The sequence below is a fragment of the Canis lupus genome, chromosome 37, assembly GCF_048164855.1.
Source record: "Canis lupus baileyi chromosome 37, mCanLup2.hap1, whole genome shotgun sequence".
Classification (NCBI taxonomy): Eukaryota; Metazoa; Chordata; class Mammalia; order Carnivora; family Canidae; genus Canis; species Canis lupus.
This window is the reverse complement of record NC_132874.1, coordinates 24,363,368-24,388,765: the sequence shown is the minus strand read 5'-3', so window position 1 is coordinate 24,388,765 and position 25,398 is coordinate 24,363,368. Positions and strand designations below refer to the sequence as shown.

Genomic DNA, 25,398 nt, shown 5'->3' with positions numbered 1-25,398 from the left:
AGCAAATGACAATTGTACAAAGAAAAAAATAATTGTAGTTTACTGGAAAGAATACCATAGATCAGCCATGATAATGTAACACTGAATAATGTTAATGTTTAATAATGATAATGTTAAGCTAGCCACAAATTACAACATAACAATAGAATATTCAGAGAATGAAGGGATGGGGCAATGGGAGGAACAGCAAACAAAACCATCATTTTAAATAAGAGGAGGCCAACAGTAATGCCTAGAAGGGGATAAAAATCAAGAACCAGCAATAAAAACATGCTACTTAGCAACACGGAGGGAAACGCCAAAGTGATCAGTTAAAAGAGCATAACGGGGTGCTATAGAATTTCCAGAAAGAGAACAGAAAGACAGAGAGGACAGTAATCTTTCTTGGGGTAAATCAAGATAATTTACCAGAGCAGAAAAGCATACATTTCCAGATGGAAAGTGCCCAAAGAATGGCCCAACCACAGCAAGAGCTGTGGAAATGCAGAAAAGGGGTGGACGGCAGGAGACCCCTGGGGTTTGTGACAATTCCAATGATTAAAATTTAAATCGTGTGCTGGTGTAACTGGAAGAAAGAAACGACAAGGAAGGAAAACATGACACAAACTGCTGTCTCTGACCACGACCGTCCCCAGCAGCTCCCTCCACAGGGCCCACAGAGCTCTGCCCCAGGGTTCGGCGCCCCTGCCTCCTCCCCTGAAGACCCAGTGCTTCCTCCACAGCTCCTCCTCCTCCCACTGTGCAGGAGCTGATGCCATGGGGCCTGATGGCTCAACACCCCAGCTCCCAACCCACCAACAGAAGAGAACACTCATGGGGCAGGTGGATCAAGTCTGCAAAGACCAAGGAGGAGCCACCGGGGAAGAAGCAGGCAAACTGTAGAGCGTCTGATCCCAGAAACTGCGGGAAGAGGTGTGTTCACCAAGGGAAGGGGAGCACACCAACAAGGCCAGATGATGGGGAGACGTCAAGGGCTGGAGAACTGAGACAGGTCCCTGGGGGGGGAGGGGGGGCAAAGGAGCTGCTTTGATGACGTGATGGGGCAGAAGGTGGACTGAGGTGCAGTGGAGGGAGGGGAGACAGGAAGAAGAGGCAACTCTTTGGTACATTTTGAGAGAGCAGGGGAAGGAGAGGAAGGAGCAACGTCTGGGGGAACGAGTGTTTGCAGGGGTGCATTGTTTAAAGAGGTAAGTTTTCGAGAATGTCAGGATGTTGTTGATGGGAAGAAGCTGTGAAGGGCGGCTGAGGGCAGAGAAGGGAGAGGCAGCTGATAGTTTCTTGAGGAGGCGAGAGAGTGGCAGCCCAAGGCCGGGAGAAGGGCTGTTCCCGGAGGGGAGTCAGGAGACCGGTTAGTGGGAAAACAGAGGAAGATAGAGTATAATTTTTCCTTAAAGATTTTATTTATTTGAGAGAGACAGAGAGAGAGAGAGATCACGAGCAGTGGAGGGGTGGAGGGAGAAGCAGACTCCCCGCTGAGCAGGGAGCCCGATGCGGGGCTCCATCCCAGGACCCCCGGGGTCATGACCTGTGCCGAAGGCAGATGCTTGACCGACTGAGTCACCCAGGCGCCCAGGATCATAGTTTTAATCACAAACTTTACTCTGCTTTCTAAAAGACAACACCAGTGTAGAGGTCGTACCACGAACGGATGAGGACTTGCGTCGTACACAGGACAACATTGCTTTTCAAATGTAGACTCCTTCGTCTCCATTTCTGCTCTGTCTTATTCCATTTAATTTATATTAATAATGATGATTGTTATTAAAGAAGGGGGTTCCAGCTCTTAAATGCCATTCATGAATGATCAACCACAACAAAAAGTGAACAATTTAAATCCATGGCACCGCTGTCCCTGTCACTTGCTGCAGTAACGACTGCCTTCAGCACAAGGGCCTCTAGCGAATGCCAGGCCAGGGCGAATCCTGCACCCAGAGGCAGGCCCGCGGTCCGGTCTGCAGTTGGTCCGTGGAGAGAAAGGAGTTTAGGTGGCTGAGCAATTCCGGGAAGGCCATCGGACGGCACCCCTATGTCACACAGTTGGAATAAGCAGATGGGTGTGGAGCCCTCTTAAAAGGTCACTGTCATTTTCATCGGGGATGCCCCTCCCAGGCAATATTACCAGTAAGAGTTGTTGACTGGTTAATGTTTTCCTTGCTTTCTTCTTTTAATCAGTATCACTGAGACTTAAATTGTACTTTCAAAGCGTCCGTATGCTTTAAGAGATCATGTTGGTGCGATTCATTCAATGAAAAAAAAAAAAAAAGCTTTGTGTGGTCACGTCTGATGAGGGCAGCTCGAGAGCTCAGATAGGAAAAAGCCCCGAGATTGTTCTTCTCAGCTGTAAAAAAGGCAGCGAAGGGAAGGTCAAACACATCGCCAGTTTTTAAATGAGCCTGGGGGTTTCTGTGCGGTCTTCGCATGGATTGCTAACCATGCTCTACCCACCAGCTTTATTTTTATTTATTTTAACTCTGCTGGGGCGTCCTGTCTACCCTTAAGGAATGCAGGTGGCTTTCTTCTGTTTTACAGGAGTAAGTAAGCAGACCGAACGGAGGTCTGACTAAGGGGCTGTGATGGGAAGGTGCAATTTAAGGACTAGTGCTTGGGCTCTCCATGCGTCTCAGCCACAGCTTAGGGCCTCCATCATTTGTACCTCTTCTCCTCGCCCAGCCTTATCTATTCATCTTCCCTGCTCCCATTTCCCAGCAATCTTTGCTGAACACCTAGTAAGTGCCTACTAGGAGCACCGACCAAGCTAAGCTGGGTGCCAGAGACACAGGTATGAGCAAGTAAGATGGTCTTTGCCCTGAAGGGGCTTAAAGTCTCGTGGCAGATGACAGTAGAAGGTAGACAGGGTGCTCGTAGAGGACTGGGAGGGCACCTAGCAAGACTTGGTTGAGCGTAGGATGCTGGGCTGGGGAGGATGTCTAAGCTAAGACCTAGAGAATGAGTGGGAAGTGCGGCGAAGCGGAGGGAAGAGTAGGTGTGAGTATCTCTCAATATGCCCCAATGTGGTCAGGCTGGTCCAACCCAGTTCACCAGCTTGCCCATCGCCCACAGACAAGTTACTAACTCCTGCCTCCGTGCCTTTTCTCATGCCATTCCACCCACTTGGAATGCTTTCTCTCTTCTTAACTACCATCCATATCTGCCACGTTGGCCAAGAGCCTGCTTGAATCCACCTTTCTGCAGACATTGCTCCAATTGTGATCACGGCGATACTACTTCAGTGCTGATACGGTGGATTTGCACAATACCAACATCTATTTGTGTATGTTTGTAGGTAACGTGTTCTTATCGTCAGGCAGTTAGAGCCGACGCTTCTCAAAGACAAGGAAACGTCTTCTGATTCTCTGAGATGAGTTTCACCTTTGAGAGAAAAATAAAGTGGAAAAACTGAGCACGTTTATTGAGTGTCCACTATGTGTCGGGGACTTTGCGACTGTGCCGATGAGTTGGGAGGCCGTGATCTTGAGGAGTGCCGTCCAGCAGATGCACCCTAACCTCCATCCCCTGGCCTTCCACTTTTCACAGGCTTCCTCACCCTCAACCTCAAGGTGCCAGGGCCAGAAATCCCACCCACCAGGGAACGATTCCCAATGAGGGGGAGAATATGCAGGAGCACAAAAGGACTTGTTACCTCAGCCAGGAGGATTTTAAATGTACGGGTTTCTTTTTAAATGTACAATAATTTTTGCTCCTTGCTCTTTTTACTCAAAATGTAGACGGAGTGCCACAAACTAGGATAAATATTTCCACTGGCCAAAACATCTTTTTCTCCCCAGCACAGATGGTGGCGGCTCACAAGGTTGCTCACAACCCTCTTCTCAAAATTTAACAAGATTAATGACAGAAAATTAGTTAAGACAATTATTTGCCTGTTCGGTTTATGCTACTATCACTTTAACTGTCAGAGAAAAGTGCTTCCTTTTCGCATTACTTAGTAATAAGTTGATGGGAAAGTGAAAAGCAAAACACAACACTAAAAACAACCTCAACAGTGCACCCTCCTCCAAATAAACAAACACCCTGTAATGTTCTTGGAAGAACACATCTGTTGTCATAGGGTGCCTTCTCAATACAGGTGACCAAATGGGAACTTAATTGCCTAACACGTCACCTTAAATTTTATCAGGGTCGCATACTGATCTGTTCCCCAGTGTCTTCTATTCACCCAGACTGAAACGGATGTGCTATTTGCTAATAAATTCAAGGCAAAACTCACTCAGAGGATACCCATGATACAGGAGCAAATATTGGTGTCAAGTCAAAACATACAGATGGCAACACATTTTTCAAGCTTTTTCAGTAAAAATTACAAGATGATTTCAAATTACAAGATAAGAATTGGGAATAGATAACAGATCTTACAACAGTGAAGGTGAGACTGCTCTAGATACCGATTGGTGTATCTGATACGAAAGCCACGTGGTGACAAGGTGAAGGAAAAAGCTCAGTTTGGAGGAAATATCCGTAACTTTCCTTTAAGCACAAGAAGGACAGCTCGTAAAAACTGTGCGAGGGCACAACCAATGGCACCACGAATCAAGCTCCCCCTCGCCTTCTAGAGCCACTCCTGTTCACCAAATCCTATTGATTCTGTCTTTCTTGGGTCAACCTGACTCTGTCTGCCTCTCCACACCCGTGTAACTTAAGGTCCTTATCATCCCTCGTTAGCAGCTCCTGCGGGGAAGAAGCATAGTGGCTTCTCTATGGCTGTCGCAGCCCTGAGAGACTGACCCCCGATGAACCTAACCTGGGAACTTAGGGCGATAATGAGCACACCTGGAAGGCTTTTCTGGGCTAGCTGGCTTCTGGATATCCATTTGGGCTCAAGTAAGGAGGTATCATGGAGCGGCCCACTGCAGGCCAGCTGTTGCAAGCTGGGGGGACAACGGTGACCGCGACAGAGGTCTGGCCTGTCTCAGGGGCTTACAATTGCAGATCTCAGAGGACAGGAGGTACTCAAGGAGCTCTGAGTGGTGCAACAGCTGGCGGGGGTGGGATTTGCTTCTAGTGACAGAGCTTCAGAACAAAGCTGCAGATAGTGAGGATCACCCTTGAAAGAGCCTTCAAATCTTGCTTTTTTCACCAGAACTCAGACTCTTGAACCCTCAGAGCCAAGACTTAGCTTCCTTCGCTCCCTCGGCACTCCGGCGGGGCCTTCTCTTGCACAGAGGCACGTGGGCCTGGATCGGTTCTGTAAGCTGTCTGCCTATGACGGGACTCCGCGGTCAGCACGCGACCATCGCATCGCAAAGCTTTTTTGACGGATGTAAACAAGCAGGATGAAAAACGCGGTGTAAAGAGAGGCTTTCTGAGCCAGAAAACACTCACTTCATACCTTGGCTCTACCACTCACTAGCTGGGTGACCTTTGGAGGATGCTTCACTTCACCGTGCCTCAGTTTCCTTCTCCGTGAAACAGTGCCCCAGCCCTGGAATTAAACTGAACACCAGCGGGCAGCTAGTAGCACACGCTGCGGCTCACGCTAAATGATCATGAAGTGCTGCGGTGCACGTGTTGTCTCCGTCTGCTCAGCACCACTTTCTGCCTTTCTTCTAGAAATAACATCTCCCTTGGGGACAGACCTCGATCCTCTCCCAGTTAGACTGGGGATTTCTATGGGGCTGCCAAGCACAGAATTCCCTCTAGAACTTTGGCTTTACCCAACGGTCTATAGGTTACCACAGGGCCCAGTGGGGCCAGCCAGCATCCTTCCTCAGGGGGTTTCTACGCGGATGACTTTCAAAAAGTTTCCATTCCTCACTCATTGTATCAGTCAATGTCCCCAGAAATGCTGTGTGTGCTGCCCTAGGGCCGTGCTGAAGCGATGGAGGCAGCATTCCAAGGAGCAGACGTCCAGGTCCTGGACACCCGTGTCCAAGGCTGTTTTGAGTGTAGTTCACTTACTTAAAAACAAAACAAAAAAAAAAAATTCTGACTACTGAAAATGTTCATTCCCTTGTCTCTCCCTCCTGGTATAAATACTTTCCTTATGCTTTAGGCTTTATCAGCATGGACATTTCTTTTTTTTTTTTTTTTTTTTTAGCATAGACATTTCACAGGGTAAAAAAGAGTAAGAGTTTATTTCATATCATCCTTCATAACTTCTGGAGCTCAGTCGAACACACCTAAAAATAAAATGTCAAGTTTGATTCCTTGAGAAAACACAAACACAGAGTGCACATATTTTTGCAGTCTAAGATGTTACGTTGCCTCCACTGTCGAGTGGAGTATATTGATTTCTTCAAAAGTACATTTTAATAAAGCCTTCGGTGGATCATTTAAAAGCAATGTGAATTCTATATTAAAAAGGTGTAAAAAAAAAAAAAAAACCAAACAAACCCTCAATCCCAACATAAGTAATCCACAATACATTTTTAAGTCCACAAAAGAATATGGAAAATCTTCTCAAAACATGAAATATCTTCTGTAAAATAAGAAATTGAGGGCAGAAAGATAATCAGGATGACTAAATTACATTGCAAAGGTTGTTTTCTACACTTTTGATTTTGGTTTAAATTTTCAACTTGCAGCATTGTATTTAAAACAAAAAAAGACCAGGGCACCCGGGTGGCTCAGCGGTTGAGCGTCTGCCTTCGGCTCAGGTTGTGTACCCGGGGTCCTGGGATCGAGTCCCGCATCGGGCTCTCTGTAGGGAGCCTGTTTCTCCCTCTGCCTGTCTCTGCCTCTCTCTCTATGTCTCTGTTTTTAAAAATCTTTAAAACAAAACAAAACAAAAAAAAACCAAAAAACAAAAGACCATATCTTTGTCTTTGTCTTTACATTCTTTGTCTAATTAATGTTAGTTTCCTACGAAATGTTTTTTTATGGAAAACAAATGTATAAGTCAGCGAGTAAGGAAGAAAATATAAGTGAATGAAAACTGATTTATACAAAGTAATTCTAATTAAAATTTTTTGTTCTATATATTACAATTCAGAAACAAAATTACCTTAAGAACACTACAAATAGGACATTGGTCATGGGTTTATGGACTTTCACATAGTTCGGGGATTTAAGCAATGTCAAATGTTTCAAAATGTGACATGTTATAGGAAAGCATGTTACATTTTCCAAAAGATAAGCTCTTGGGCATTCTGCAATTTTCAGGTTATGTTATTCTGCGGAGTTTCCAGTCCTCTCTGGTCTACCTCTTTCAAGCCATAGGAAAGAAGAGAGGTGTGAATGACTCCTGGGTTTTAGTTTTCTTCATCTCATCTTAGTGCACTCCTGATTTTACTCACGGCAGAAATAGAAAGTCTAGAGAACTCTTTTTACATCAATTTATCAGATGATAAATTCAATTCGATTGCAGTTAAATTCAGCTGGCACTTAAGTGACCTTATGAGTCCTGGAGATGTGACGGATAGAATGGAAAAGGAAGAAAAAGAACAAACAAGTTGCAAGTGTGCCCTGGACTGTTCTCACGGGAGGCCCTGGAATTTTTAAGACTTTTCATTTTTAAGCAAGTGCTCCCCCCCTCCTCCGAGAAACCCCCTATAACCAAATCCCCCAATTTCCAAAAATTGTTTTTCCATAATTGATTTAAATTAAACAGGTGATTTATTTACCAGCCGTCTGACAGTACAGTGGGGGTAGTAATCGGTTCGGAAGAGAAGGAGAACCAGATTGTCCCCTGCAGGAGCCCACGGGGCCGTCCACCAGTCACAGGCAACCCACAAGGCACAAAGGGATTAGGGACCCGACTCGGGGATTGTCACGCTTCCTGTCAGAGCGGAGATGCCACGGCTCCCTCAGGCTGGGCCACTGCAGGTGTGCCCCGTGGACCCGCAGCACGGGCATCTCTAGGATCTTGTCGGAAATGCAGAGTCTCAGGCCCCGCCCGGACCTACTGGTCCCAAATCTGCATTTTAAAAGAACTCCCAGGGATTCACAGGCCAGTGAAGGCGGAGAACCAGTGCTCTGGGGCAGGCGGCTCCAGCAGAAAGGCGCTCTGATCCTGAGAATGGCCAGGTGCTTCTGAGAAGGGGCCGGCCGTCGAGGCGGGGACAGGGCCTCGCTGTGTCCCTGCCGGCCCTTCCCTGCGGCGGCCCGCTTGCTTCTGCACCGCCCACACGCATCGGCCGGACCAGTCGCCTCATCTCATCGCTTCCACATTTTACTTATCCCTTGTTCTCACTGTTGATCAACGTTTTCAATCAATTACCCGTTTTATTAATCACCAACACTCAGAGCTTCAGAAGCATCAGCCACTGTTTCAGGTGCTTCATGTGCATTTAACCCGCTTAGTCCTTACTGGGTCCCTGTGAGGCGGGAACTCTGCTACCCCCGTTGCACAGCGGGGAAAACGGAGCCACAGGGATGGTGAGTGACCCCTTGGAAGGTCAGGGCTGGGGGGCCAGGTCAGGAACGTGGCACGGGGCTGTGCTTTTACGAGACAGTAGCAGCCACACCGTAGAGATACGGAGACGCGTCTCGGCCCCGGGATCCAGCAGGTCTGAGATAAATTAGACAGAGGCATGCACCCCGAACGGCCTAGAAAAGCCTGGCTCCCCAAATTACAATAAATCTACGAGTCGCTGAGGTACAGAGCTATCCCTGGCCTTCCAAGTTTTGTTCAGACCTCTGTGTTTGCTTTGCTCCTTGCCGCCCGGTCTCTGACTATGTGGATGCCGTTCCCGAGGAGGACCTGCTGGCCCGTCACAGCTCACAGCTGCAGCGGGGACTCTGGAGCCCATGGAGCAGCCCCGGCCCAGCACAGGAGATTGCCTGTGGCTTCCCCGCTCTCTTCCAGCTGAGATCGGTATGCTGATGCATGGGGCCCAGAGAAGATCCAGAGGAAGGAAATTGAAAAAAAACAAACAATAGAACATAACTTGCAGACAGCATTCGCAAAGCCATCATGATTTTATTATCTAGCCCTGAGAAGGAATTTTGTATCTTCGGATACAACTATGAAGAGCACGCACCCTAAGCGCCCTGTTCCCACCACCCCCACGGTGCGACGCAGGGAGACCTGCAACAGGTAGTGGCGCACAGGTGGCCAGGGCTGCCAGTGAGACGCGCTGCCACTCAGAAGACTCTTAGGAAAGGGCCAGGGAAAAAAAAAAAAAGAAAAAAAAAAAGGAAAGGGCCAGGGCCAGGTCTTCAGTCTGCCTAGAGTGATTAGCACCTCACGCACGCCAATCTCTCTTTTCTGGAAGAACTGGGAAAAGGCTTTTCGTTCCACCAAAATGTTATAAACCACTCAAAGGCAATGTTTAGCTTACCACCAGAAGCTTGATTTGTGGTTAGTCTGCCTTTTGAAACAAAATGAAGGCCATTGCCTGAAATTTGAAATAGAGTTTAGTGAGACTGACTCAACTGCCCTACTGGGCTCCTCGGAGAAACTGCCAACCGAGGCAGTACTTCCGGAGGAGGGAAGGAGTTCGCCGAACGCCTCCCTGTTCTTCAGGTTTGAATGACAGCAGGACACTTCCCAGCGGGTGATCCACAGAGCTCCTGTTTTTATAAGTGCTTAATATAAACTTAAAAATTAAGCTCGGAAAATGCTGGGTTAAACAAAGTTAAACAGTTCTTTGGCTGGCAATTCTCCAGGGGGGGGTCATATTCAATATTCTGTATTTTCCAAATGAACTAGACACGGAATGCTTTCATCGACATCTCCTGGAATAGCATCCCACTTTGTGAGAGACTGTGCGAGGTCCGAAAATAGGCATTCAGCTCATGGGAGCACAGGTCAGAGCATGGCCTGGTGAGTGGAAACAGAACATTATCTTCAAGACGGGAGAACGGCCAAGTCTCATCCCCTTTTTGAAAGAGAGTCTTCTTTGGGGATTCATCTGTAATACTACCCCTAATTAAAAAAAAATGTGTAAGGTGACTTCTTACTAAAAGAGGATATAAGTTCCTCACAGACTATTTGGATGCAGAGCAACATACACAGTAGAATATTCAAGTTGCCCATAATTCCACAGTGTAGAAACTGCATTGTTAGATTTTTGGTGTGTTTTCTTCTCATCTCAACAGTCATAGTTTTAGGGAGTTTAGATCACACAACAGACCTAGGCCTTGTATCCTTTTTTTTTTTTTTTTTTTTTTTTGACTTAACATTGTTGTAATTGCACTTCATGTTACTTAAAGTCCTCTTAAGTGTTATTTTTAATAGTGTGATGACATTTGATGAAATTCACTTAGACATTCCTTGATGGTGGGCTTTTACAGTTCCTTGTTTTCTATTCCTTTTATTAAAAAATCAACTATATTGAGGTATAATTTACAAACAATAAAATGCCTAACAAGTGTTTAATTTGATGAGTTTTGGAAAACGCATACATTCATACAACCACCACCACAGTCAAGGGTTGAGACATTTCTACCACCGCAAAAGATTCTTTGTTCTTTTTCATAGTCACCACCCCAAACTTGGCCCATCATACTCAGGGAACCCCTGGTGGGCTTTCTATCAGTCCAAATTACTTTTTCCTAGAATACCATACAAATAGAATTATATGGTATGTACTCTTTTGTGGCTGACTTCTTTCACCAAGCAATTATGCTTAGATTTCAAAATCATTAGATTTTAAGATTCATCCTAGACCTCTCCTTTTTGTAACTAAATATTATTCCACCGTGCGGATACCTAACGTTCATTTATTCGTTCACTGGCTGATTGAATGCTAGGGAAGGCAATGCGTTATTAGGAATAAAGCTGTCACACACGTTCATGTGTAAGTCTCTGTGTGGATAGACATTTTCATTTTTCTTTGGTACGCGTCTTAGAAAATTGCTGGTCACATGATAAATATAGATTTGGTTTTACAAGAAAGCCAAACTATTTTTCAAGGTGGTTGTATCGTTTAAATTTTGGTCAGTAATCTATGAGAGCTTGAGCTCTATCAACATCCTCATCGATACTTGGCATTGTGGTCATCTAATGGGGGTGCAGTGGTATCATATTGTGCTTTTAATGAGCATTTGCCAGTTGACTAGTCTTGTTGAGCATCTTTTCATGAACTAAATAGCTATTTGTGTATTTCCTTGTGGGAAGTTATCTGTTCAGATATTGGATCCGTTTTTTGATTCAGTTATTTGTCTTCTTATTTTTGAGATATTAAGTCATCTTTGCATGTCTAGATGGAAGTCCTTTGTCCGATTTAAGTATTACACTTATTTTCTCCCAGGCCATGCTTGCCCTTTCATCTTTTTTTAAAAAAGAGATACAACAGTTGCCTTTACATTTTCTTAATGGTTGCTTTCAAAGAGCAGAAGTTTTTAATTGTGATATTCAATTTGTCAATTTTTTTTTTTTTTTTTTTGCCTTTTATGGCTCCTGCTTTTGGTGCCCCAAGAAATCCTTGGCTTCCCCCCAAATTGATATAAACATTCACTGCAAAAACACAGAAATCAAAAAGCCATAAAGAATAATAAATTGCATTATATGAATATGTAAAATCTTTGCTACTTGAAAGGTCACTGTGGAGAAACTGAAAAGGCAGTCATGGACTGAGAATATATCTGCAAAACATAAAAACTCCTAGAACTTAGCCTAGTAGAAAAACAAGTTAAGACATGTTTGCTACCTTGAAGTTGCAAAGCCTTTCCCCTATGTTTTCATCTAGTGGTTTTTTAGTTTTAACTCTTATATTTATATCTATGATCCTTTATAATTAACTTCCATGTGCTGTGACTTATAGGTTGAGTTTCACTCCTCCCTCCCCTGTGTGGTATGGCTACTTGTGATTCCAGCACCATTTGTTAAAAAGACCATCCTTCCCCAATTAATTACCTTGATATCTCTGGAAAATTCAATCGGTAGTACAAGTGTGAGTCTATTTCTGGGCTTTGTATTCTGTTCCATTGATCTACAAATTTATTCTTATGTCAATATCATGCCGATTAAGTATTAAAAGAAGTTTGATCTTGTTTTCAAAATGATTTTAGATCCTTTGCAGTTCCACATACATTTTAGAATAATCCTGTCAATTTCTACCAAAAAAGATTGTGATTTTGATTGGGACTATTGATTAATTTGAAGAAAATCTACATCTTCTCAAATTCAGTTCTCTAATCCAAGAACACGGTATATCCCTCTATTTATTTAGGGCTATTTTGGTTTGTCTCATCAATGTTCCTTTCAGGTTGTAGTGTATAAATCTGTCATATATTTTATTAAATTCATCTCTAAGTATTTCACATTTTTCTGATTGTATTATAAATGGTATTGTGCTTTTTAAAAAATATCAGTTTCCATTGTTCGTTAGCAGTATATAGAAATAAAATAGATTTTTATGTATAGATTTTGTATCTTGTGACATTGCTAAATACACCTGTCAGTTTTAGTAGTTGTTTTGGTAGAATACTTGCAGCTTTATATATCATGCTATCAGGGAATAAAGACAGATATACATCTTCCTTTCACTTATTTTTCTTATTTTATTTTTGGCTAAGATCTTTAAGACAATTTTGTAAAAGGAATAATGAAAGCAGACATCCTTGCCTTGATCTTGATTTTTAGGACAAAAGCCTTCAATCTGTCAACATTTAGTATGATATTGTTAATTGTGTGGTTTTCTCAGAGGCTTACTTATCAACTTGAGGAAATTTCCTTCAGTTCTGAGTGTACTGAAACTTCTTTTTAAAAAAATAATAGTCACTGATTTTTTAAAAATGCTTTTTCTGCAACTATCAAAAAATCACATGCTTTCTCTTTTCTGTTTTTTAAAATATGGTGAATTACATTGATTTTTAAGTGTTAAATTCACCTTGCATTCCTAGGATAAATCATGGTATATCAATGTTTAATATATCGCTAGATTCAATTTGTTAATATTTTCTTAATGATCTTTTTTCTTTGTTCATGTGGAATACTTGTCTGTATGCTTATTTTCTTGTAATGTTTTTGTTTTTACTATCAGGATAATGCTGGCCTCATAAAATGAGTTAGGAAGTATTCTCTCTTCCAAGTATGTATGGGAAGGGTATTATTTTCTTCCTTAAATGCTTGAAATTAAGTTCTCTAACAGAGATAGAACTAATATTTCTATTTTTTCTTGAGTCAGTTTTGGCAATTTTGTGTCTTTTATGGAATTTATCCATTTCCTCTAGGTTGAAAAAGTCACTGGCAAAAAGTTATTCATAATATTTCCTTATTGTTCTGTTAATATCTGAAGGACCTGTAGTGATGTTCCTTCTTTTATTTCTAATATATATAATTTGTGTCTTCTCTTTTTTCCTGATCAGTCTGGATAAAGGTTTATCCAGGTTGGATACTGATTATCACCTCTGTTTTTTTTTTTTTTTTTTTTTGCTTTCTATTTCATCAATCTGTTCTTATATTTATCATTTCTTCTGTTTGCTTTGGGTTTAATTTGCTCTTCTTCTAGCTTCTTATGGTGGAAGTTTCTCATGATGGATAACTGGTTTGGGATCTTTCATTTTAAAATATTAGTGTTTAAAGCCACAAACTCTCTTTAAGCATTGCTTTAGCTGTATCCCACAAATTTTGGCAGGCTGTTCCCACTTTCATTTAGTTCAAAATATTTTCTAATTTCCCTTGTGATTTCTTCTTTAACCTGTGAGTTATTTAGAAGTGTGTTGTTTAGTTTCCAAATATTTGGGGATCTTCAATTTTTTTTGTTATTGATTTCTAATTGAATTTCATTTTGATCAGAAAATATATTCCTGCAATTTTAATACTTCAAAATTTATAAACTTCTCTTATGGCACTGACTATGGTCTATCTTGATGAATGTTACAAGTGCATTTGTATACATATGTATTCTGTTGCTCTGGGCTAGGTGGGTGGTATGTTCTATAAATGTGAATTGGTCAAGCAGATTTATTATGTTGTTCTGGTCTTTTCTATCCTCAAAGATTTTCTGTTTACTTGTTCTGTCAGTTATGGAGAAAACAGTGTTGAAGTATTCAAATATAAGGTTTGTCTATTTTTTCCTCAGTTCTGCTAGAATTTTAGAATTTTGAACTAATGGTAATGGGGTATATATACATTTAAAATTGTTATGTCTTCTGGGCAGCCCGGGTGGCTCAGCAGTTTAGCACTGCCTTCAGCCCAGGGCATGATCCTGGAGACCTGGGATCGAGTCCCATGTCGGGCTCCCTGCATGGAGCCTGCTTTTTCCTCTGTCTGTGTCTCTGCCTCTCTTTCTCTCTGTGTCTCTCATGAATAAATAAAATCTTTAAAAAAGATAAAATAAAATTGTTATGTCTTCATGATGAATTGATCTTTTTAAATTATGAAATGACTCAGTCCATCTAATTAAATTAAATCTAATTGTTACATAGAAGTATAGCCACTCCAGGTGTCTTATGATCAATGTTTGCATCTTTTCTCTTTTCATCTTTTTACTTTTAACCTGTATGTTTATATTTAATGTGTGTCTCTTATTGATGGCATATTGCTTTTTTTTTTCAGGTGCAATAGATCTCCCTTTAGAGCACCTAATGGATGTAATTACCAATACAGTTACTATTTGTTTTATATTTGTCCCATCTGTTATTTGTTCCCATTGTCTCTTCTTTTCTTTTAGACTGAGCACTTTTTAGGATTCCATTTTAATTCCACTATTGTCTTATTGCTATTTTTTGTTTTGTTTTTAGTTGTTTCTCTGGAGTTTGTAGTATACACTTCAACTTACTGAAGACTATCTCTGAATAATCATATCAATTTACATCTAGTTTAAGAATCTTACAAAAAAAAATCTTACAAACAATATAATAATGAAATGCTTCCATCCTGCCCCATACCTTATGCTACTAATGTCATATAATTTATTTATATATACTAGAAACTTCATAATATATTGTTACAATTTTTGCTTTCAACCAATTACCTTTTAAAGAAATTTTAAAATGAGGGGAAAAAAACTTTTATATCTTTCCCACATATTTACTGTTTCTTTTGATCTTCATTCCCCCATAGAGATCCACTTCTTTGAACTCGTATCATTTTCCTTTTGTCTAAATATTTGCTAACAATATACTATATCAGCCCTCTGTCGAAAATAGTCTTTCATTCACCTCCATTTTTGAAACAGTTTCCCTGGATATAGAATTCTAGGCTGTAGGTTTAAAGATGTCACTCCGTTGTCTTTTGTATTACACAGTTTCTGATAACAAAACTTTCTTTTATCTGTTCCTCTGTAAGTAATTCTCTTTTTTTCTCGGGCTGCCTTTAAGATTTTCTCTTTAGCGCTTTTTATCAGTAATTTGACTATGGTGTATCCTGGTGAAATTTTCTTTGTGTTTATCTGTTTGGGATATATTAGTCTCTTAAGGATCTGTGATTTTTACTTTTTTTTTTATACCAAATTTGGGGAAATTTTGGCCAATATTTAATTCTTTCTCTGTGCCCTATCCCCTTTTTCCTCTGGGACTGCATGTTAGGTGCAGTTAGGTGTTTGATATTGTCCCTGAGACTCTAGTTGTTGTTTTCTTTTTCCTTCTCCAGTCTTTTTTTTTTTTTTTCCTTTTTTTTGTGTTTCATCTTGGATCATTTCTATTGTACTTATGGTTCAACAATCCTTTCTGCTATAGTATCTAATCTGCTCTTGATGCCAACAGATGAATTTTTCATTTCATCTCTTCACTAAACTTATTTTTCTTTAAATATTGGAGCATAACCATTATTTTAATATCTTTGAATGTTTAAAACATCATCTCTATTATTCCCCAGACTGTTTTCACTCATTGATTTTTCTCTTAGTTATAGGTCATATTTTCCTGCTTCTTGATACTCTTATGAATTTTTTATTGAATGCTGAATGTTAAGAATTTTATGTTGTTGATTCTAGTTTTTACAGGCTTCTTTTGAAGAATGTTGGGCTTTGTTATGGTGTGGAGGGCTATTCCTTGTGCCAAGTTTGATCCTTTTTAATTTTGTATTTAAATTTTGTTAGCCTAAGTCTGTAGTTGCCATAACGCTCAGGATTAGCCATATCACTGACACAGAGCCCTCTAGAATCTGTATCACTTCTCTGATGAACAAGGTCTCCCCATTAAGGCTGGCTGAAATGCAAATGCCTCCCAGACTTGAGTAAGCTCTGAGGAATATTCAGTTTGTAGCTTCCAGGTAGTTCTTTATCTGAGCTTACGGAATTTCTTCTAGCACATCTACATCTTATTATTCAGTACAAACTGAATGGGGTCTTTATACAGATTTCTGGAGTTCTTTTTTCTTTGTAGAGCCCACCTTTCTAGTACTCTGCCCCATAATGTTAGGTGACTCAAACTCTCTGAATTCTGACCTCCACCTTTTCAAATCAGCAAAACAGTTGTTTTCTTTGTTGGTTGGAGCACCTTTTCCATGATCTAGGGTTGAGACAGTGCCTACAGGAAGAGGCCCAGAGTGATTGCAGGGCTCATCTCATTTGTTTCTTTTCTAGCAGGATCAAAGACCTAGACTACCTGTTGTTCAATGTCTAAAACAATTATTTCATGTTTTATGTAGTTTCCTTTTTTTTTAAAGATAGATGGTTAAATCTGATTTCTGTCATCCTAACATAGCTCAAAGTAGAAGTCCTTTCTTTTTTTTTTTATTTATGATAGTCACACACAGAGAGAGAGAGAGAGGCAGAGACACAGGCAGAGGGAGAAGCAGGCTCCATGCACCGGGAGCCCGACGTGGGATTCGATCCTGGGTCTCCAGGATCCCGCCCTGGGCCAAAGGCAGGCGCTAAACCGCTGCACCACCCAGGGATCCCTAGAAGTCCTTTCTTATGTTTCAAAAATGAATCTCTGAAAACCGTTTGGCAGCTCCTCAAAAAAGTTAAGCATGATCACCATATGACCCAGGAATTCAACTCTTAAGTATATATTCAAAAGAACTGAAAGGAGGGACTCAAATGAATATTTGTATACCTACATTCACAGTAGCATGATTTGCAAGAGCCAAAATTTGGAAGCAATCCAATGTTCGACAAAAGATGAATGGATAACCAATGTAGCACATAAATATAATAGAATATTATTCAACCTTAAAAAGGGATGAAATGCTGATACAGACTACAACTGGATTGATTTTGAATACATTAAATTTTGTGAAATAAGCCAAACCTGAAGGAAAGATCTTGTATGATTCAGTTTAGATGAGGTACCAAGAATAGGTGAATTCATTGAGATATAAAGTAGGATGGTGGTTGCCAGGGACTGGGGCGGGGGGCGGGGGGGGCGCGGAATGGCAAGGTTAATGTTTAACGAGTACAGAGTTTTAGTTGGGGAAGATTAAAAAATTCTGGAGATCGATGGTGATGGTTACATAACATTGTGAATATACTTAATGTCATTGAATTGTATACTTAAAAATGGTTAAAATAGCAAACTGTTTTATCTATATATATTTTACAATAAAAAATTACCAAAAAAGGAAAATTTCCATCTGTAATAAAGGATTTCTGACAATCTTTCAAACATTCTAATAAAAATCTGGCTTCAAAATTTGTGTAACACGACACATAAATGCAATGCTGCAATGCATGGTTACAAGCTAGATCATTTTGGCATAAAGTATAGCATTGGCCCAATTGGCAAAACTCAGATAAGATCTGAGGATTAGACAGTAGTAACTTATTGTGAATTTCCTGATTTTGATGACTGTACTGTGTTTATGTAGGAGAATGCCATTGTTTATAGGAAATACACTCAAAAGTCCAGAGTGATGGGGCATCGGGTTGGCAACCTAATCTCAACAGGTCAAAGATAAGAAGATTGTTTGTAATGGATTGAAATGTTTCTCTAAGTTTTTTTGTGGTTTCAAAATTTTAAAATATAGATGAAAGTATTAAAAACAATTGTATAATATTATCACACTGATTTGGTTAGAGTAGAATTACCTACAGTAAAATCACAGTAAACTGTGTTAACCATAGTAATAAGTTGAAATTTAAAAAATTGAAAACCTTTATAAATTTTACAAGAAGATAAACTATAACTGGGATTGGATGCAGTAAAGAACAAAGTCCCTGTTTCACACTGAAATTCCATGTATTGCTTTACAAGAGAGTAAAAAGGTAAAAAGACAAAACCAAGGTGGAATAACAAGCACATACACAAACTTGCCAGTAAATGTCTGATAAATGGCCAGAAATCAACTCATACTTACACAATAGTTTTTCCAATGTGCAAAAATGATTTCTCTACAAATTCTCGAACACTATGGACTTCCCCAGTAGCAATGACAAAATCCTCTGGCTCATCGTTCTGCAACATCAGCCACATAGCCTAGAAAGAGAGAAAGGCAAATCCAAGGTAGAGTTGTATCCAGTTGCCACTTGAGAAATATAATGTTATCAAAAACACGTAATTGGAGAGGTGCCTGGGTGGCATAGTCAGTTAAGCAACCAACTCTTGGTTTCAGCTCAGGTCATGATCTCGAGGTCTTGAGATCAAGTCCCAGACTGGGCTCTGCTCTCAGCACAGAGTCTGCTTAAAGTTCTCCCTCTCCCCCTGCTCCCCCACCACACATGCACTCTTTCTAAAATGAATAAATCTGTAAAACAAAACAAAACAAAAAAAAAAACAAAAACAAAAGCAAAAACAACCCCACGCATAATTGGTAAAAGGTAAACTGAGGCACATTAAACATTTTTTCCCCAAGAGTTTACTGGAGCATACATCAGTTCAAATAAGGCAGCACTAAACCAAGGGTGGTTAGGAGCACTGCACCAACAGGGACTTGAAACAGGAGAGCAGACACTGAAGGAAAGTAAAGACATTATGTGATTGGGAACAGTTTAGAGTTGCCTTGTTTGAAAAAGCAGAAGGTTTGTGACTTGTTGTTCTTAAGTATCATTGTGCTGGTTTTGAGTGCACGGACTCTGGCTGAGGTTTGGTTCACTTACATAGGCTATGAAGGCATTAAAAGGCACCTCAGTCAAATGGCCTCCTTGTTTGAATACTTTGACATGTACGGCTAGAAAACGATCATGAATTTAACACCATATTCTAAACACAGTGGTTCTCAAACTTTAATGTGCATCAGGATCATCAGGGGAACGTCTCAGCATAGATGCCTGGGACACAGAGGTTCAGCCTCAGTAGACTGGATGACATGTTTTAGGTATCTTGATTCTCACACAGTAGTCCTTGGGCTATGATTTAGGGCAAAAAGATGTTCAAGAGCACCTGTGGCAAAGAAACTTTTTAAAAAAATTTTATTTATTATTTGACAGAGAGAGAGAGAGCAAGAAAGCATAAGCAGGGAGAGGGGCAGAGGGAGAGGGGGAAGCAGACTCCCTGCTGAGGAGGGAACCCACCTGGGGGCTGGATCCCAGGACCCTGAGATCACAACCTGAGCGAAGGCAAATGCTTAACTACTCACCCAGGTGACCCAAAACTTTTTGTAGTATGTTTAAGAAAAGATGAGTTTAAAAAGAATTGCCCAATTTTCCTTTATATCATGGGTGGAAGGTAAGAAAAAGTCATTTAAAGACAGATGATTTTCGTCAAAAGTAGAACCAAATTTCCTAACAATAAAGTTGGAAATTTTCCAGTGTGTCAACATCAAAAAGCAAAGTAATCAAGAATCATTAAAGGGAAAACAATTACATAACACACAGTACTGGCACTTTTAAAAAGTTATTTGAGTGGCAACGAGAATGTCTGCACCAGAGTTCGGGGTTCTTCAGGCAGCGTTTCAAGGTCAAGTGCTCAGTTGCGTGCATCACACTGGTGCACGTCGTCAACAGGAACGAGAAGTCTAGTTGGGAAACAGGGCAGCTGCAGGTGTGAGGCACAAATGAGTGGCAAGGGTCACAGCCTGGCTCCACTCGGTTATAACAACGTTTACCAGTAGCACACACGACTGTAGTCTCTATAGTTTGGAACTCTACATTAATATTCATGATTTTGTTACACAGACTGAAGATGTAGATTAAAAAACCAAAAGTATAGCGCATACCTGACTGCGGTATGCCTCTAAGAAAAACCCAAGCCCAAAACAACAACTGGGTTTTTTTTTTTTCCATCATTCTCACCCACTTTTCAAAATAAAATAGGTAAAAATAATAGGCACTTCATTAGAACACAGTCCCCAATATTATGTGTATTAAACTCTTGTTCTAACATTTAAAGAAAACTGTGCTGGTTACACAACCAGTCTCCCTCGCTGCCATCAGGTAAGCTGAAGAATCAGTTGCTGAGGCCAACAGGCAGCTTATTTTTTCTCAGAGGATGTAACCCAAAAAAGTTTAATTCCTCTTTACTCATTTGAATTTGCAGCATCCTTCTAGAAAATAAAAAATAAAAAACAAATATTTCTCTTTTACTTGAAGTTATTTCTTGTGAATATTTTGTATTTTTGGTCTATCCTATGACTTTTATTTATTTTTTTTATTTTTACGTTTTTTTTTTTTAAGATTTTATTTATTCATGAGAGACAGAGAGAGAGAGAGAGAGGCAGAGACACAGGGAGGAGCTGAGGGAGAAGCAGGCTCCATGCAGGGAGCCCGACGCGGGACTCGATCCTGAGTCTCCGGGGTCACGGCCTGAGCAGAAGGCAGACGCTCAACCGCTGGGTCACCCGGGCGCCCCTATCTTAAGACTTTTAAATCATATTTTTACTCTGGAAGATGAGACTTTTGGCAGTTTTATGTGTCTTGGCGGTGGGCACACCGGTGGGGGCAATGGCAGTAGACTCAGGTCAGTGACCCCTGGGAAGTAACTAGAGAAGCGTCCTGCCACTGATGCATCACCTGCAAGGGTCATTTTCGCATGAAGAGATGACAGCTGATGAATTTAGTCACAACACTTTCAAAATTCACACTAGTTAAATTAGTATTGATAATAAAATTTGATCATTCTTAAAAGGCACACACCGCAAGATGGCCTCTTCCGGGCACAGCCCAGGAAGCCTCTGTGCCTCCCCGCACGCGGGGCCCTTGCGCTCCAGGACGGCGCTAGGCTGAGAGGAGGCGTGGGCCGGGAAGGCGGCCGGGGGCCCCTGCTGTCGCGGGCCCGGGCACCGGGCACTGGCGGAGGCCGGGGGGGCCTGGCGCTCTGCGGCTCCCGCGGCCTGGAACGCCCTCTGGTCCCATCTGTCTGGAAGTTGGCCTCTCCGAGCACCCCAGGCCTGGTCCCTGGGATGAACGCACCTTATGTCACTGAGTTGCCCTGGGACGAACGGCACAGGGTATCGCTGGCCTCAACTGAGCCTCCCTTCGGCCAACCTTCCCCAGCTGCGCTGACCCTCCCGGCTCCCCTGAGCGCACACGTACCCGCACACGCACGCACACACACACTTGTTTTGGCTGTCTTCAAAAATACTTCCAAAGTTTGTAGGAAAAACTAAATTATGCTTCTGGCTAGAATTTCTATTTGAACATTTTTCTGAGGGATTAGTGTATACACTTACATGTGTTTTACTCAAATTTCCATTCTAAAAATAACATTTAAAATAGGTCTTTCAGGACTGCTCAGCTTATTTTATTTCTTTTGAAACACTATGTTGCGCTAGAATGGTTTTGAAAAAATTATATTTTTAGTCATGTGAAAGAAGGCAAGAGCTTGCTAAAAATAAAAGGAGAAAATATGATTACTGGTTAATAGTGGATTACTTTAAACACTGGGCACAAGTTCCCTGGTACTTGTTTTGTTCCCCGACAGGAATCTGGGGATCAGTAGGAGCCTCTCACTTTCACTAAAGTGAGTGCCAAGAATCCGCTCTTTTCTTTTCCATCAGACTATCTGCGGCCTTTGACCTATCAATTTCTAGGCATTTCCTCTAAAGTTCATATTGTACCAGACTCCAGTCTGGGAATGGGAAGGGAAAGGATATACAACTCCAGATTTATTTGTTATTACTGAATAGTTTACTGGTTTTAACAGAGGGAAAGGGCTTTGTTTAAATTTCCACTGAGCATAATGAATGGTTATTGACTGGTAAATGAAGAACAGGTGACATTCTGGATTAGAAGATAAATGATCTTGTGTTCTGGTGTGATAATGGGTTAGTAATTTGCCACAAAGCCGAGGCCCAGTGCATCCCATCATGATGCTAGATCATGTCCAGGACACAAAGGCCCCTGTGTGAGAAGTACTCAGCCATTCACCTCCTTAGACAGCTGCACACGTTGATTTGGTCCATTTATTCTCTGATGGATGGTACAACTGAGGCAAAAGCTCACCACTTCTCACCTTCCTGTTCACATGCTGAACACATGACCCATGACACAGCCAGGCCACAATCTGTGATCAAATCACCACGCGGTTTTGGGTTCTGACTACAGAAACAGTTTTGAGGTTACGTGTTTTAGATGTCAGTCCTCTCTCTTTGTTTCTCAAGGAATGAAGGAGAAAGAGGAGAGTCTTCCCACATTCTTTCAGTGCCCTTTAAGGATATGACTGACTTATCCACTTCCTCAGATACTTATTTACTTTCAGCCGTGACCTGATCACCAGTGCAAACAAAAAAATCTCCTGCTTTTTAATCCATCCCACAGGGAGGAAAGACAATCAGCTAAGGAATGTACCGAGGCTTCAGATTCTTCAACATAAGAATGTCCCTTAATGGCAAAGGGACAGTGCAGTTTTCAAATCATGTCTCGCATTCACTGTGCTTTTAAGGCACATGAAGTAGAGAAGAAATCTGACACCACCCCATTGACATTTGAAGGCCGAGTGGAGGTAGTTATGAATATTAGCTAAATCTGGACATGTGTTCTCTTGTAACTGCGTAATTACAGATAGAACCTATCTGTTGTATAGATCTAATTTAAAGAAGTCAAAATAAAACTGTAGAAAATTCGAGTAAAAACACTGCCTCCCACAATCTACTCTCTCACCATTACAAATCATGAACTGCGAAGTAGGCAGCGAAGGACCAGTCTTCCTTCCTGGATTCGGTAGCTGCGAAGGCTGTTCACAGCTGGACCAGTGAAGGAGAACACCCAAAGTACATCACCACAGCCGACTAACTACACCTGATTCCATGCATGCCTTTTGGGGTGTGATGTGTGTTTGTCTTAAAAATCTGGATTCTACAATTGCTTCCACCTCGCCATTAACCTCCAGTTCAGTATCCAAGCCACAAACACTTATTAACTGAGCTGTCACCCATGAATAACAAGATTTGTTAATCAAGGTTATGTTTAACTATGCTTATTTGACTGCTGCTGTTTCAGCCCTGTGCTTTGTGCTTTATGTGCTACTGTCATAAAAATAATCTTAAAACGGAACTACATATATATTTATTTCAGGGGATAAAGTCTATGAAATAATTCTAATAAAAATCATAGGAATTCGAACAAATGGATATTAAAATTCCCAATAAAAAATGCCAACTACGGCTCCATTCACATATATTTTTGTCTTTAAACTTTGTTCAGTAGCCGTTTTCATGGCGACAGCCTGGTATTCATGGTTTGGGTTAGGACTTCCAGTCGTCTGGCCCTAGGTCAGGCCTTGTGCTTTGCAGTGCCCACGGAGGTTGGTCCGAGGTAACCCTCGGACAGGAGGGCATGGGAGACTGCCCACGACTATGACACAGTCGGGAGACAGGTACCACTTAACTATGTAAATTAAACTATATATTAAGAAAAACATCTCGCATAAAACCAGTGGCTGGCCTTGAGGACTTCTCAATCTATTAGTTTTCTTTATGGACAAAAATACTCTGGTTTGAGGGTTCCTTTGATTCAGAGCCCTCTAGACACTTGAAAGATACTGAGTTACTGAAGAGGAAAGGAATCATTAGATAATAAATTAATAAAAACAACAACAACAAAAATAACACAATTTAGAAAGCAAGAGAGCTCTTACTTCTAACTTTTGTTGGTAGCACATTATCCTATGTTGGTATAATATGCACCAAAAGAAAAAGGCTGTGCCAAAATCTGCCCTGCCCTTGGTGCCTTCACTCTAGCCAGGTACGCCGATCCACAAATTCCAAGGCTGGGGGTTAGTTTTTCTCATCCCTGAATGAGGACTGAAAACCTAAAAGCTCCAAGTCTTGTGTTAATCATTCTGAATCAATTTTTCAGGCATACAATATGCAGATGCAAGTTACATATTTATTTCTCCTATCAATCTTTGAGTATATTTCCCTCGTTTATTTGTTGCATTTCTTTTTCAGGCACACCAATTATGCTCATGTTGTATCTCCTTTCTTCTCTCTTCTATGCCTATTATACCCTCCCTAACCATTTTTACACTCGTTCTTTTCCGTATTATTTTGTATGGTTTCTTCCTGCCGGTTCACCTGATTGTTTTCAGTAACACTTATTTTAAATTTTGTTGCTAATGCGGCTTCAGTTTCTGGACCAATTTGCTTTGTCTCTTCCCTGTCTTTCCTGATTATTTCCAGCTTCACTCTTTCATTTATTTTCTTTAAGCCAGGGGTCAGCAAACTTTTTCTTAAGGGGCAATGCAGTAAATATTTTAGGCTCGTGAGCCATACGGTACCCGACACAATTACTCAACTCTGCTACTGCAGTGCGAGAACAGCCAGAGAGACAGAACAGAAACAAATGGCATGGCTCTGTTCCAATAAAACACTATTTACAAAAACAGTCAACTGGCCCATGGACTGTAATTTGCTCATCTTTGCTTTTAGCAAACTGAATAAAAACATGTTGTGTATGATTTTCTGAAATCGATGGAAAGGAATGAACCGAGCTCCAGTCATGTATCTTTCTTTGAATAATACTCCTCATGGTATGTGCTACTCGTCTGTTTTGCCCCCTTTCTTCTCCTTGCAGTCCTCTCTTCACTCCCACGTCAGGTATAGATCCTGGGGGTAGTGTCTTCCAGTGATTATTAATACTATGTGAACAAGGCTGGGTATGTGCAGAAGAGTCCCCGGAGGAGGCCCAGGAAAGCACATCGAGGGCAGCCCGTGGCTGCGTTTCAACCTCTCTCGCAGCCCTCTGTTCCCTGCCCCGGACACGGCCGCCCTCCTTTCTCAGCACTTCGTCGGCGAGTGCGGCTCACAGAACAGTCCGTCCATCCCAGGCTGCCCTAGTGCTACCTGGCAGTTATTGCTTCCTTTCTGCACCTCCCTCCAGATCACAATCTGCGTCGCCTCTCAGCTCGGAGGCTACACCACAGATGGCAAAACTGGTTCCTCCTCCAGTGGTGGCTCCCTGCCACTCTGCAGCACAGAAGCGGGCGTCTGTAAACAGAGTCTGCATTCCTATGTCATATCATTTTGTGGCCGTTTAGGATCGAAAAGGAACTTGAGCAAAATCTACAGCTTGTGTGTATGTTTGGCATAACATGTTCTGAGTGCACACGGAATTATTTTATTGATGTGACCATATAAATAATATGCAAAACGACTTTAATGAAAATTCCACATACAAATAAACCCACTTGTCTCATGCTGCTTAAGAAGCTACCCTAAAACCTAGGGGCTTAAAATTCTTTATTGCTTGGGAGTCTGTGAGCTAGAAACTTAGGAGGGCTCGGGGCAGATGACTC

The 25,398-nt window shown here is 41.5% G+C and overlaps 1 protein-coding gene across 1 annotated transcript in view; it reads right to left on the bottom strand.

Moving 5' to 3' along the window:
* GMDS (GDP-mannose 4,6-dehydratase) overlaps positions 1-25,398 on the bottom strand; it is a 574,889-nt gene that overhangs the window by 90,444 nt on the left and 459,047 nt on the right. The window contains exon 8 of the mRNA XM_072814020.1: positions 18,086-18,204. Within this exon, the coding sequence (XP_072670121.1) occupies positions 18,086-18,204 (119 nt within the window). The remainder of the gene's footprint in view (positions 1-18,085; positions 18,205-25,398) is intronic.